The sequence below is a fragment of the Thalassophryne amazonica genome, chromosome 21 (genome assembly GCF_902500255.1).
Source record: "Thalassophryne amazonica chromosome 21, fThaAma1.1, whole genome shotgun sequence".
Classification (NCBI taxonomy): domain Eukaryota; kingdom Metazoa; phylum Chordata; class Actinopteri; order Batrachoidiformes; family Batrachoididae; genus Thalassophryne; species Thalassophryne amazonica.
This window is the reverse complement of record NC_047123.1, coordinates 35,417,612-35,431,931: the sequence shown is the minus strand read 5'-3', so window position 1 is coordinate 35,431,931 and position 14,320 is coordinate 35,417,612. Positions and strand designations below refer to the sequence as shown.

General features: G+C 37.5%; 1 protein-coding gene across 7 annotated transcripts in view; it reads left to right on the top strand.

The window, feature by feature from the left end:
- The window catches only part of LOC117502975 (adhesion G protein-coupled receptor F5-like), a 28,271-nt gene extending 14,628 nt beyond the window's left edge, over window positions 1-13,643 (top strand). For 6 of the 7 annotated variants that reach the window (XM_034162122.1, XM_034162120.1, XM_034162119.1 and 3 more), the window contains 16 exons: window positions 271-345; window positions 490-543; window positions 2,341-2,385; window positions 4,043-4,149; window positions 4,245-4,303; window positions 4,381-4,517; window positions 4,626-4,841; window positions 5,367-5,579; window positions 5,666-5,809; window positions 5,885-6,063; window positions 8,842-9,006; window positions 9,618-11,015; window positions 11,712-11,753; window positions 11,847-11,906; window positions 12,059-12,125; window positions 13,433-13,643. In XM_034162122.1, the coding sequence (XP_034018013.1) occupies window positions 271-345; window positions 490-543; window positions 2,341-2,385; window positions 4,043-4,149; window positions 4,245-4,303; window positions 4,381-4,517; window positions 4,626-4,841; window positions 5,367-5,579; window positions 5,666-5,809; window positions 5,885-6,063; window positions 8,842-9,006; window positions 9,618-11,015; window positions 11,712-11,753; window positions 11,847-11,906; window positions 12,059-12,125; window positions 13,433-13,503 (3,032 nt within the window). In that variant the 3' untranslated portion in view covers window positions 13,504-13,643. Of the gene's footprint in view, window positions 1-270; window positions 346-489; window positions 544-2,340; window positions 2,386-4,042; window positions 4,150-4,244; window positions 4,304-4,380; window positions 4,518-4,625; window positions 4,842-5,366; window positions 5,580-5,665; window positions 5,810-5,884; window positions 6,064-8,841; window positions 9,007-9,617; window positions 11,016-11,711; window positions 11,754-11,846; window positions 11,907-12,058; window positions 12,126-12,421; window positions 12,443-13,432 lie in introns of all 7 variants that reach the window. The other variant, XM_034162118.1, reaches the window with a different exon arrangement.
- Window positions 13,644-14,320: the final 677 nt, after the last annotated feature.

The window sequence follows — 14,320 nt, the reverse complement described above, 5'->3', positions numbered from 1 at the left end:
AACAGCTGTTGACTTCTTTTTAGTTTTTTTTTGGGAATCTTTTATAAACTTATTTCAGTTCTCACTAAAAACATATAATTAAGATACAGTATGACCTTTGTCTACTCAGCCTGTATTGCTGCACCACCCACAATAACACTGATGATTTCTTTGACACATAAGTGTTGAGAAATGAGGGGATGGGTAACATTCTTTCCAATATGTTTTAAGTCATTCAGTAATTCATCTTATCATGCTCACTGTATTTGTGAAATGGTGAAATTTTTCCAGATGCAACCCCTCTTACACCATCAGATGTGACCAGAACAACAACTGAAACAACACCAACAATAACTGCAATAACAAGTAAGTGTCTAATAACCATTGTTTACCTTGGTTATTTTAAAGACTTAATCATTGATTATTGTATTGAAGGAAACCACTTTAGGTCTTCAAAGTTTAATCATTTAAATTATCAATAATAACACACAATTAATGTGATCTGGACAGAAAAGACCTCTGTTGCAACATCACGTACAACTACACGGACAACTGCACTTACCAGTAAGTGTTCAGATTCAGGGTTATGGGGAATATTACTGTACTCATTACTGTATGTCTGAAACAGCTTTGTGATTCACCTTATCCATGCTCACTGTATTTGTGGAATAAATAATTTTTTTCTTTTTACCAGATTCAGCCCCTATTGCAACACCACATGTGAACATGACAACAACACCAATATTAACTATTTACCATTGTCATTGTCATGCTTTGCGTCTTTTTAGTTTTTTGGGGGGGGGGGGTTAAGGGGATTTCTCCATTTGAGAAATAAAGCATATGGCTAACTAATTGCTGCATGTTTGAAATTGTTAAATACTTCAATACATTATTCTCACTACTTACAGTGCATGCAGAAAGTATTCACAGCTCTTCACATTTTCCGCTTTTTTTCTTACAACCATATATCACAATGAATGAAATTAATTAATTCTACACACTGTACCCCATAATAACAATGTGAGAAGTTTTTTCAGAATTTTGCAAATTTATTTAAAATAAAAAACTAATAAATCACATAGTATTCACAACCTTTGCCATGAAGCTCCAAAATGTAGCTTATGCATCCTGTTTCCACTGATCATCCTTGAGATGTTTCTACAACTTAATTGGAGTCCACCTGGGTTAAATTCAGTTGATTTGACATGATTTGAAAAGGCACACACCTATCTACATATAAGGGCCCACAGTTGACAATGCATGTCAGAGCACAAACCAAGTATGCAGTCAATGGAATTGTCTGTAGACCTCCAAGACAGGATTGTCTAGAGGCAGAAATCTGGGAAGGGTACAGAAACATTTCTGCTGTTTTGAAGGACCTAATGTTCAACTGTTTTTCCTCCAGATCTCAGCACTGTGTCACGCAGAACTACCCTTAAATCTATATTATGATAGCCAAGTGGCCTCTGTCTGCATGTATGTGTATGTGCGTGTGTATGAGTTCGATGGCGGATCACTGGTGATAGCTGACATTTGCTATTTGGTATGCTTATGTATTTTGGGTCAAGGATGAGCACTGCAAAAATGTAATGTTGATAAGACTAATATTTTTGGAGAAACTGTGGATAATATCATATATAGCAATAACAACACTGAACAATGGGTGCTGATAATTACATTCTAGACTCACATCCCATTCCAGCAGGGGGTGGTAAATCATCTATATCTTAAAAGTGAAGTGGCGTCTGTGTATGTTTGTGCATGACTTTATTTAGTAAGTTCAATATAAGTAAATCATATGATTGTAAATACATTAAAAATACACGGATGATACAAGAAAGTGAAAACACTTATTTCCATTGTGGTCTAATTAAAAATCAAATGACAAAATAGAAGTCATAATAAAATCGAATAATAATAATAATGATAATACTAATGATACTGTTGTTGATGATGACAATAATAGTAATAATAGTGTGTATATGATAACAAGAACCTAAACAATTTATAAATACATTGAGTCAGTAAATTAACTTAAAAAATTATGTAATTAACAGGAAATAAAATGGTTGAGTTCTTCCTCTAAAAACTGTTGTCTGGACTCACATCATTCCAACTCATTATAGAAACTTTGCACAATTTATCACTGCCCTTGAAAAATGGCAGCTACCTATTTTATAAACACTACCCAATCTAGAGCCCATGGATCCCCACGGGCAACATGCTAGTTTACCACTAGGTTTTTCAGAATTTGTGATGGGCAATTCATGTGAACAGTAATTCATCTTTATGTTAAAGATAATATCACTCAACTTCAATGATACACTGCTGCAAAATTATTCTTTTCATATTCACCACCAGCTACTGCAACACGTGCCAGCACAGTCACTGCAACAGTTGGAAGAGGTATGTCTCTAAAAAGCAACTTTTACACAACAAATTTTTTTTTTTTTTTTTGGTGGAGCTTCTTGTTTTCATTTTTTTCTTTTTCCAGATAACATGAGCAATTTCACAAACATGTCAGAACATCAATACAAAATCAACACAATAGTCGGGTTCTCAATAAATGTTGCCATTACTGCGATATTATTTGGAAAATTGGAGCAAGTCACATAATTCTTATGTGAATTACATATACTGGGCCTTTGGTAGGAGGCAGCATCCACATGACATAACTAGGTAGAAAATTTAGTCTTGTTTTTTTGATTTATGGGAGGAGTGACAAATAATTAATTAATCAATACTGGAATGAAAAAACAACAACAACAAATCAAACAAAATCAAATTGTTGTATCTCCTGATTGAATTTTGGCCAAAACAATTTCAAGAGTCTCTTCTGTCTTATAAACCAAAATAAAATACAAACCAATGTTAAAATACCCTCTGGCATATGAGCATGTCATCAATGAAAGTGTGTGTAGAAAGAATGTGACCTTTTGACCCCTTAGAATAGGCCCAGGTTAACCACCTTTGTACTTGTCCAAGGTCTGTGTCCTACGAATGCTCCCTGTGAATTTGAAGACTCTGGCAGTAATAGGACTGGAGTTATGCTGAGCACAGACAGATGGATGTACAGACGGTCTTTGCAATACCTGACAGCCATATTTTGGCCTTGGGTAATAAATGGATGGTTGTACCTTTAATTTTAACACAGTAAACACATGTATGTAAATAAATTTGTATGAAAAAAAAGATTGTGTTCATGTGGCTGACTAATTACCTGAGGCCAAAATTTGGCCATCAGGTATTGTGAAGATTTTCTGTCTGTCCTTGCTCAGCATAACTCCAGTCCTATTACTGCCAGGGTCTTCAAATTCACAGGGAACATTCTTGGGACATAGACCTTGGGCAAGTCCAAAGATCACTAACCTTGACCTATTCTAAGGAGTCAAAAGGTCACATTCTCTACACACACTCTTTCATTGATGACATGCTCATATGTCTGAGGATATTTTAGCATTGCGTTATATTTTTACTTTTGATTCAGATAGTCCACACGTTGCTCTTTCTGCCATTCTGTCATATTATTATATTTTAGAATGTAATTCTGTAGATTTCCACCTTCAAAATAATTTAGAAATTCTCAGAATGTAAGTTTGGTTTACACAGTATGTGAAAATAATACAGCTGATGTCACTCACTTTATTTCTTCACAAGTGTATTCAGGAATGTTTTCAGGGTTTAGCTTGTTTTTTTTCTGGAGGGTTTTATCTGTTCTTCCACTGACTCTTTAAAATTTGTCACACTAAAATAAGGATGGGTAGCATGGTGGCTTAGTGGTTAGAACTGTTGCCTCACAGCAAGGTCACAGGATCGATTCCCACCTATGTGGAGTTTGCATGTTCATTCCATGTTTGCGTGGGTTTCATCCGGGTGCTCCGGCTACCTCCCACATCCAAACACATGCAGGTTAGGTGGATTGGAAACTTTAAATTGTCTGTAGGTGTGCGAGTGGGTAAGTTTGGTTCACCTGTATTAGTCTGTCTCTGTCGATAGGTGACTGACAAAAAGAGAAACTTGCAGCCATATCTTTTGTAATTTTTCATCTTCATCTGTTAAACAGTATTCCAAGTGCAAGTGTCGGTCACATTAGACCTACAATACACAACAGAACTGAGTGACTCCACAAGTGCTGAATACATGGAACTTACATCAAAGATTGAGCCAGTGGTACGTACACTGATGAAAACAGAACTTCTGGTTTGAATGGTTGTTTGGTTCATGACCAGTATTATAGTGTCAATATATCATGATCTTTTCCACAGTTAAATGATGTGTACAGTGGACTAACAGGATTCATCAGTTCTTTTGTACAGAAATACAGGTATAGCATTTTCTGACAAAGGAAAAATCAGCAAGGATTTGACATTAAGTTAACTTGGATTATGTTTTATTTTCCAGCCCAGGAAGCGTAATTACTGCATTTGTTGTGGAAACAACAACAGTTATTTCTAGTCAAATTATTAGCGCAAATGAAAAACTTAAAGAAGAAATAAAGGTTGTTGCTCCAGTCATTGGAGTTTATGCATTTTACAAAAGTAAGTAATAAATTCTACCCAAACCCCATCGTCAGTTTTTTTTTATTAAATTAAATTCTTCTTAAATTGACTCAGTTGTTTATTGCTCCTTTTCCACTTTGTCCATAGGTTCTGAGCCATTCAGCCACTCTCCAAACATCACCTACACCGGAAACAAACTACAAGTGACATGCGGTCAACCTGACAACTTTGATGTGGGACAGCTGTCTGGTTCTGTGTGGATAATCAACGGAAAGAAATTGACAGATAATTCAAGGGTCACAATAATAACTTCTGACAGCGAATCGACACTAGAAATCAAAAACGTCATTCTCGCTGACAGCGGTAAGTCACAACAAGCTCATTTTAATGATCGTACTACTATTACTACTAATAAAAATGAGTAGATAGTTGTGAGCAAGCTCACAAAATGACACCAACCACTCTGCTTGAATTATACATATCAATGGTTGTAAATCTTTTGTTCTGAAATACCTGAATGAATGATTGGGGCAACCAAGATATAATTCCTCCTATCCTATATAGTCACCTACAAGCCATGGGGGGGTTTAACTATGATTATTGCCTTACATTTGTTCTCCACGAAAGATAGCAGCATTGTCAAACAGCTCTGTTGAGTGACCTCATGTCTTCATAAGCTCTTCGCAGGCGTACACTCTGTGACAGGAAAACTGGAACTCTTGGGAGGAACGTAGGAATGTGTAGCGCTGAGCGCTCTTTGCACTGGGTGGAATATTTCAGAGTAACATTCAGTCAGGCCGGAAGAACTTTGTGAAGTAAAAGTTATTCAGAGGTCTGTTTCCCAAAATTCCACCAGCACTGTTTGATATTTATTTCTTTGTCTCACAGGGAATTATGAATGTACTCTGGTGGGAAAAGCATTGGATTTCTTACAACAAGCAGATCTTCAAGAAGGAGTGGCGATCAGACAAGTTCCAAATGTGCGAGTGCCAAGTCGAGTTAATGTTGGATGCATTGAAGGACCAAGAGAACCTCTCATGTGCTGTGTTCAGTCCAACTACAGAGTCAAACTGTTTAGAGACGCAACGGTTTTAGACACAAGTTAGTCCAAATTGATGCTGTAAATGCCTGAGATACAATTTTTTTTTGTTTTTGCAATGAATCTCAACATTATTAAATGTCTGCAGAGGTGGTTCCCGATAAAAGTGGAGACTATTGCATCCAGCATAATTACACCCTGAATAACTGCGACACACCTTTAAGTTTTGTATGCAGGGTTGATGACCCAAAAGGCTACGAAATAACAACAACAATTACAATTTTCAAAGGGGGTAAGATTAATGTTGCTAACAACGATTATCTCTGTCTTCTCTTTGTAACACTAATTGTAATTTTTAATTTTTCAGGTGCTGTATGTAAGGATACTGAGTATGGAATTGGACAAGCAGGTGACATCTCCACAATAGAATGTAACCCGGATCAGAAGGGAAGCAAGACCGCTGTCTGTGAGAGCAATGGGAAGTGGAAACTGAAGGAGGACACTTGTATCCTAATAGAAGTCAACGAGTTGTTGATTGAGTCACAGGTAGGTGACCTTCTACAGTTTGCAACTAATTCTTTATGAAAAATACAATTCACTACTGCAGAGCCTGCTCACTATTGTACTGTGCTCATCCAGGGAAGTTGGAGCAACTTTGGTTTTTGTGACGTGACAAATTTACAGCTGTTTGAATAAAACCAAAAGGGAGAGAGCAGCAAATATAGCCAGCTTCTCATGTACTATCCATGAGATGTGACCCACCTCCTGTCCTTACAGCACAGGGAAGTGCCACAATGATGTCACATTCTGGGGAATTCCCAGTGACATGTTCCTTTCATTTCATTTACTTTCAAATACTGTTCACAAACCAGTCTAAATCTGTGATAGTGAGCACTTCTCCTTTGCTGAGATAATCCATCCCACCTCACAGGTGTGCCATATCAAGATGCTGATTAGACACCATGATTAGTGCACAGGTGTGCCTTAGACTGCCCACAATAAAAGGCCACTCTGAAAGGTGCAGTTTTGTTTTATTGGGGGGGGATACCAGTCAGTATCTGGTGTGACCACCATTTGCCTCATGCAGTGCAACACATCTCCTTCGCATCATCCGTGAAGAGAACACCTCTACAACATGCCAAAGGCCAGCGAATGTGAGCATTTGCCCACTCAAGTCGGTTACAACGACGAACTGGAGTCAGGTCAAGACCCCAATGAGGACGACGAGCATGCAGATGAGCTTCCCTGAGACGGTTTCTGACAGTTTGTGCAGAAATTCTTTGGTTATGCAAACCGATTGTTTGTTTCAGCAGCTGTCCGAGTGGCTGGTCTCAGACGATCTTGGAGGTGAACATGCTGGATGTGGAGGTCCTGGGCTGGTGTGGTTACATGTGGTCTGCAGTTGTGAGGCTGGTTGGATGTACTGCCAAATTCTCTGAAACGCCTTTGGAGACGGCTTATGGTAGAGAAATGAACATTCAATACACGAGCAACAGCTCTGGTTGACATTCCTGCTGTCAGCATGCCAATTGCACGCTCCCTCAAATCTTGCGACATCTGTGGCATTGTGCTGTGTGATAAAACTGCACCTTTCAGAGTGGCCTTTTATTGTGGGCAGTCTAAGGCACACCTGTGCACTAATCATGGTGTCTAATCAGCATCTTGATATGGCACACCTGTGAGGTGGGATGGATTATCTCAGCAAAGAAGAAGTGCTCACTATCACAGATTTATACTGGTTTGTGAACAATATTTGAGGGAAATGGTGATATTGTGTATGTGGAAAAGTTTTAGATCTTTGAGTTCATCTCATACAAAATGGGAGCAAAACCAAAAGTGTTGCATTTATATTTTTGTTGAGTATACATACAGCCCATCCAGATGTTTCTTATCATTCCTGGGAACCTAGACAACACTGTTCTCCCTCATTTCCACCAGCATGTTACATATGCAGCAAGAGGGAAGAATGCACTGGATCATTGTGAATGCATACACTGCAGACCCCTTGCCTCACATGGGCAGCTCTGACCACTTGAGTACCCTGCTGAAGCCTGCATACAGGCCCAAAGTGAAGCACGAGCCTCCAGTAGTGACGGACATGAGAATGTAGCTCCAGGAGGCTCTTCCATCTTTACAGGTCTGCTTTGAATGTCTACAATGAAGCATTTTCAAGGAGGTAGCATCATCTGGGGACTGTATAGACCAAGAGGAATATACAGAGACTGTGCTGGGTTTTATAAAAAAATGCATTGATTGGATGACTGTTGAGGCTTCATGATGACACATTCAGATCAGGTGATGCTGAAGCATATAATATAGCAAGGAACAATCTGAAAAGATCAATCAGAGCAGCTAAAACAGCATATGGGAAAAGTTGTCCTGTCATTTTACTGACACCAACGGCACCAGGTTCTTATGTCACAGATTGCAGACAGTAAGACATGTGAGATGGATAAAAGTATTTTTGTGTGTACAGTAAGACAGATGGCTTTTAACATGCAGTCACATGCCAGTCACCCTCTGCACACCGTTATCAGCAACCAGAGGAGCCTCTTCAGCCACAGACTGCTCCTTCCCAAGTGCAGGACCAACAGACTGAAAACCTCCTTTGTCCCTCAGGCCATCAGACTGTACAACTCCTCACTCAGGGGGAGGACGAGTAACCGGAAGACACGGGACGGGAAGGAGAGGAACAGTAGTAGCCAGTAACAAGCAGTATTTCTGGTATTTATATTTGTATTTACATTTTGCAAATTGTTTTCTACTTCTACTTTTGATATTCTGTGTGCTTCTTACCCTGTGTGCTGCTATATAATGCTGCTGGAATGTCAATTTCCCCAAGGGAGTCTTCCCAAGGGATTAATAAAGTTCTACAATCTACTGTGGTAAGTTCTTTCAGTTGATCCAATATGGATCTGCATGTTGATTTGGCACAAGTTTTACACTGGATGCCCTTCCCGACAAAACTCCACATTACATGGAGGATGGACAGGGGTGGTCTTAAATCGACAAGTGCACTAACCACTTGGCTATCATGTTTCTTTCTGTTTTAAAATATAAATTTGGGGGGGGAAAAAATCCTGTCATGGTTAAATACTCAATATCTTTTATTTCACAAATACAAGTATTAAAAAAAGATAAAACTTTATGTATATATTTAATTTCACTGTGGACAAATTTATTTGCTCTTTATTTGATTGACTTATTTCTTATGGCCAGACAAAAGAATGCATTCTGTTTGCCTCATTTATCTTGTCTCACCTCTTTGGAAAATCTCGAGCATTTGTTGCACTCTTGTTTTCCTAATAACATCGTTTCTTTCAGGATGCGGTTCAGAAAGATGTGCCAGAAATTGTGGCAAAACTAAATGCTGTTGTCCAGAGCAAATCAAGAGAAGTTACGAATTCATCTGCAACCATCATGGCTGTTGTTGACATTATCAAAAATGTTGCCAGTGTTGCAACTGCTGTCAACAAGACTGTCATGCAGGTAAATTCAGCCTTCAGTCCCTTATCCACTTTTGAGATGGATATACGAGGGTCTGCTGAAAACTTTTAAATCCCGGGTGACTATTTCAATAACCAGCAAGATGCTCACATGGATACGAGATCTGCTTAAAACATGGAATCTTTTCTGTTAGGCAGTGTCATTACTTTCTCATGTGGTCACCTTTTGTTTCTTCCATTTTTGGATCCCTTTGGTGAAAGAATTTTGTGTCTTCGCTCAGCACCAGTGATGCACAGCTGCTTGCACCTCTGCATCATTAGTGCAAAGTGTTCCTTAAGGAGTTCCATGAGGAATTCTGCAACCGCACATTGTTTCAAACACACACCATGTATTAATTACAAACCACTGTGTGCATGTTATATTGAAGACAAGTGCATGTCTCAAATTGTAGGCAAAAACCTTTTGGTGCTGAAATAGTCAATTCATAAAGGATTATTCTTGTACCAGATTAACTTTAATATCTTGCTTGTTTTTTAAATGATTGCACTGGAGACGAAACCTTTCAGTCGACCGCTGGATGTATTTTGTCAGTGTAGTTTTGTCCTGCAGTGTTCTGAGATAATTTATGGCTCTGACTGTCTTTTTGTCTACAGGATATACTACAAACAGTGGAAATCATCATTGGTGATGATGCAAGGGAGTCTTGGAACATTCTTAATGCAAATGAAACCCTGAATGCCAGCTCCACTTTGCTGGCTTCCTTGGAGAGACTGTCTAAAGTGCTGGTTGGAGAATTTACCATTCAAACTCAAAACATCCTCCTTAACAGAACCACCTTTGACAACTCCTTCAGTGCAAACCTGAACTCCACTGTCACCATTGACATTCCAAACACAAATACCGTTGACATTTTTATCACCACCATTGTCTTTGCCACCTTGCGTAATGCCCTACCACCACGGAACGCTAGCTTCAATGTCAGCAGCTTCAGTGTTACCACCAACAAAACTCTCAATGACACCATCAACGCTGCTGTGATGCTTGTCTCAACAAATGCAACGATTAATGATGTCACCATGAGCTTTACCAAAGTGAACAACTCCCTGAAGCAAAACGCACAGTGCGTCTTCTGGAACTTCAGACTTCTTGATGATCTTGGTGCATGGGACCATGAAGGATGCACATTTGTCTCTGACATAGACAATATCATAACATGCAACTGCAGCCATCTCACCTCCTTCTCAATTCTGATGGCAACCAGCATCCCTGAGTCGCTCAGACTGATTTTGGATATCATCACTTATATTGGAGTGGGGATATCGTTGGCAAGCCTACTTATTTGTCTCATTATTGAAGGATATGTTTGGAAAACGGTGACCAGGAACAGCACTGCTTTCATGCGCCATGTTTCAGTTGTTAATATTGCACTGGCGCTGTTGATTGCGGACATCTGCTTCATCATTGGTGCCGCGGTTGCTAAAAATCCTGGCGAAAACCCAGGAGAAGACTATCATACTCCAGTTGGACCATGTAGCTCTGCGACATTTTTTATGCACTTCTTTTACCTTGCCCTGTTCTTTTGGATGCTTGTGTCAGCACTTCTCCTGCTTTACCGCACACTCCTGGTCTTCTCCCACATGTCCAAGAAAGCCATGTTGGCTGTCGGATTCAGCTTGGGCTACGGTTGCCCTTTAATTATAGCTGTTGTTACAGTTGCCGTCACTGCACCAGGAAACATGTACATCAGGAGGTCTGAGGCCTGTTGGCTCAACTGGCACGAGTCCATGGCCCTGTTGGCCTTTGTAGTTCCTGCCTTAGTCATAGTCTTAATCAACTTCATAATCCTAATCGTGGTTTTAATTAAAATGCTGAGAAGAGGTGCTGGAGATGCTTCCCAGCCAGGTGAGAAGAATGCACTGATAGTCATTCTTCGATGTGTGGCCTTTTTGACTCCTTTGTTTGGACTGACTTGGGGTTTGGGAGTCGGAACCATGACGTCGCCAACAAATAAAGGAATCCATATTGCCTTTGCCTTCTTCAATTCACTGCAGGTACTTTCTTACTGAGAAAGCTGAAATGCTCTGTTGCAATATATTTGGTTATGTGGTGTGTGCAGTTTTATGTTAAAAAGTGTTGACACCCAAGGTAAAATAATAATGTATGTTTTTAAAAAATATCAGCATTTAAAAAGTCAAGCCTGTTTTTTTGGTTTATTCATTTTTAAAATGATAAGATTTCATCGCAAAGAGAAAACAAATGTCATGAGCTAAATAATTTTCACAAATACTGTGTAATACTGTATCCATTTCTGTTAATTGACATGAATACCAGGGAATAGTCAAGGACTTGAAAATTTTTATGTGTCTATCATGACTGGTCAAAAGTCAAATGAACGGTAAAGTGATTCCATAGTGTTTATAGGGTGCATGTACTCTTTGTTATCATTTAGTTTGTATTTTACATTTTTTATTTATTTGATAATGCTTTACAGTTTTGATTTCATTTTGAAATTAAGGCACATCATTTTTTTTTTTTAAAGATTTTTGTACAAAGAGGACAGTTTTTTTTCCATTATGATCAGATGATCAACAAAAATGATCATTTTAACAGGAGTATCCAAACTTTGGATACAAGTATTTACCACTTTATCACTGTGTGTGTAAAAACCAAACATTTTGTCCTGTGTTCTGTTTATTAAGACACAAACAGCAGAATTCACACTGGTGTTTTTGTTTTTCTTTCTTCAGGGGTTTTTTATTTTATTTTTTGGAACAATTTTTGATTCAAAGGTATCCGCATATTAAACACTTAACATTATTAAATACAACACAATGTTATGTGATCGTTGACTGACATTGATGTAAATTTAATTGTTTTTGTAGATCCGAGCTGTTCTTGCACGGACGTTACCAACATTAAGCTCACGCTCCAATCGAACACAAGTAAAGACTGTTTTTCATTTCATCCCCCAACCTGTGACACGTTACATACTTACAACCTGACACATTTGATTTGCAGGATTGTGTGTTATAATCTGGAAATCTAGCAGCAACAAATGAATGTAATATTTTGAAATTATTTGCTTCTGTTCCAGAGTACAAGTGGTGGTGCTTCCTCTTCCAGTGTGCTGAACTTTATAAGGAGAATACCTGGAAGAAGAAGTAAGTACACTGTAAAAAAAAAATTATTTTGTTTTCACAGAATAATTCTGGCAGCTGTGGTTGCCAGGGGAGTTTTGTAAAAATTACAATTGAATATGTGAATGGTTTTGGTTAAAATATGTGAATTTTACAGTTTAAACCTGTTGTAATTTACAAACAACAACAACAAAACCCCTCTAATTTTAATGGTCCTTTCCTGGTGAATTAGCATGCCCATGCAGTTATTAAACATTTTTTTTTCTGTAATATTTACACATGTAGTAAGTCCCTTCCGCTGCTCCCTTGTTTTCACTCAGGGTTGCCATAGCAGATCCAAGGTGAGTTGATTTGGCACAGGTTTTTTGCTGGATGCCCTTCCTGACAACAACTCCACATTACATGAAGAAATATGGCAGGGGTGGGGTTTGAACCGGGAACCTTCCGCACTGACACCAAGCACACTAACCACTTGGCCTGAGAGAACAGAATCAGGCCACTTTACAGAGATTTGACAAGAACGAACGTCTCTAGTTTAAATTCAAACACAAACATTATTTTTGCTGTAACATTACAATTACAATTACATAAACACAGATGAAATTTTGTTACTGTCATGTTTAAAAGTACCTACGACCTACTGACAAATACAGTCAAATCTATCTATCTATCTATCTATCTATCTATCTATCTATCTATCTATCTATCTATCTATCTATCTATCTATCTATCTATCTATCTATCTATCTATCTATCTATCTATCTATCTATCTATCTATCTATCTATCTATCTATCTATCTATCTATCTATCTATCTATCTATCTATCTATCTATCTATCTATCTATCTATCTATCTATCTATCTATCTATCTATCTATCTATCTATCTATCTATCTATCTATCTATCTTATTAATTAATATTGATTACAATGCAAAATAAATCCCTTCTTTATTTTTGCATGTTAATAATTTCAATGCAAATATATGGAACAGATAAGCTATTAATTGTCTATTTAGATGTGAAGTGATCACAGAATGGTTTAAATAGCCTTTGCTATTCTGGGTTTTCTGTGGTCAAACTACACTCATTTGTAAATTCTGCAAAAGTATATGATTATTTTAACGTATTTGTACGGTTAAATTCACAGTTCAGTTTTGTTCCACAGTTCACAAATTACTATTCCATTATTTTTCTTTTTACAGTTTTTTTATGTTGTGATTTTACAGGGTTTCCCTGTTAATATCAGACTTTTTTAAGTGTAGGATTTTTAATTTTGAGGCTTTTTTTTATTATTATTATTAAATCAAGAATGTGTTTTTTGTCTTTTAGATGTCGACCGTACGTCACGTCCTGCAGACCCGAGCAGTCCTGGTGCATCAGAGTCTTTCATTAATGCCTGAGTCACTGTCCAGCATGCCAAACAAACATTTCTAATGTGATTGTTTGTTTGTAACTCGCACTTTTGTTGTCAGTGAAGCAGAGAAAATGTATTTTTCGTCATGATCGAAGCCATACTCATGCACACAGAGGCCATTGGCTATTTTATATACGTATATATATATATATATATATATATATATATATATATATATATATATATATATATATATATAAAGCTAGATAGATATGAACCTTGAAATGATATTTTGCATTCATTTGTTTAGTTATTTTTAAAAAGATAAATAAAAAAAAATACAGACAAGACAGGCTTGAGTGTTTTTATGATAGTCATATTTTTCCACAATTCTTATCTTACTGTATTTACTCTTAAAATGCAAAATTTACAGTTCTTGCATTTAACACATATTGATAATATCTAATATGAATGAAATAGTCTTGACTGTGCTGAATGCTTTGTCTCCAGTAAAGGTCAAACAAGGTCAACGTCCATTGGATTCTGTGACATATGTTACCTTCAAACATTATAACTCAGCATGACAGATGGTGCAAACTATTTCCTTTTAAATCCTACTAACTCAACTAATAAGTTTAATCACTTTTTATCAGAATTGGAACAGTTTTAATTCTTGACCCCTGTACAAACTGAAATTGACCTTTATGTTTATTTTTTGCTGTTTTTAACCCATAAGTCCATGTCATTCAGTCATAGATAGTCCAAACTATACCTTTTTGAATTTTTTATGATCAGGCAAATAATGTGGTGTATTTTTCAATATGACTGTAGCATTTTTCAATTTTTATTTTGACAAATGGCTG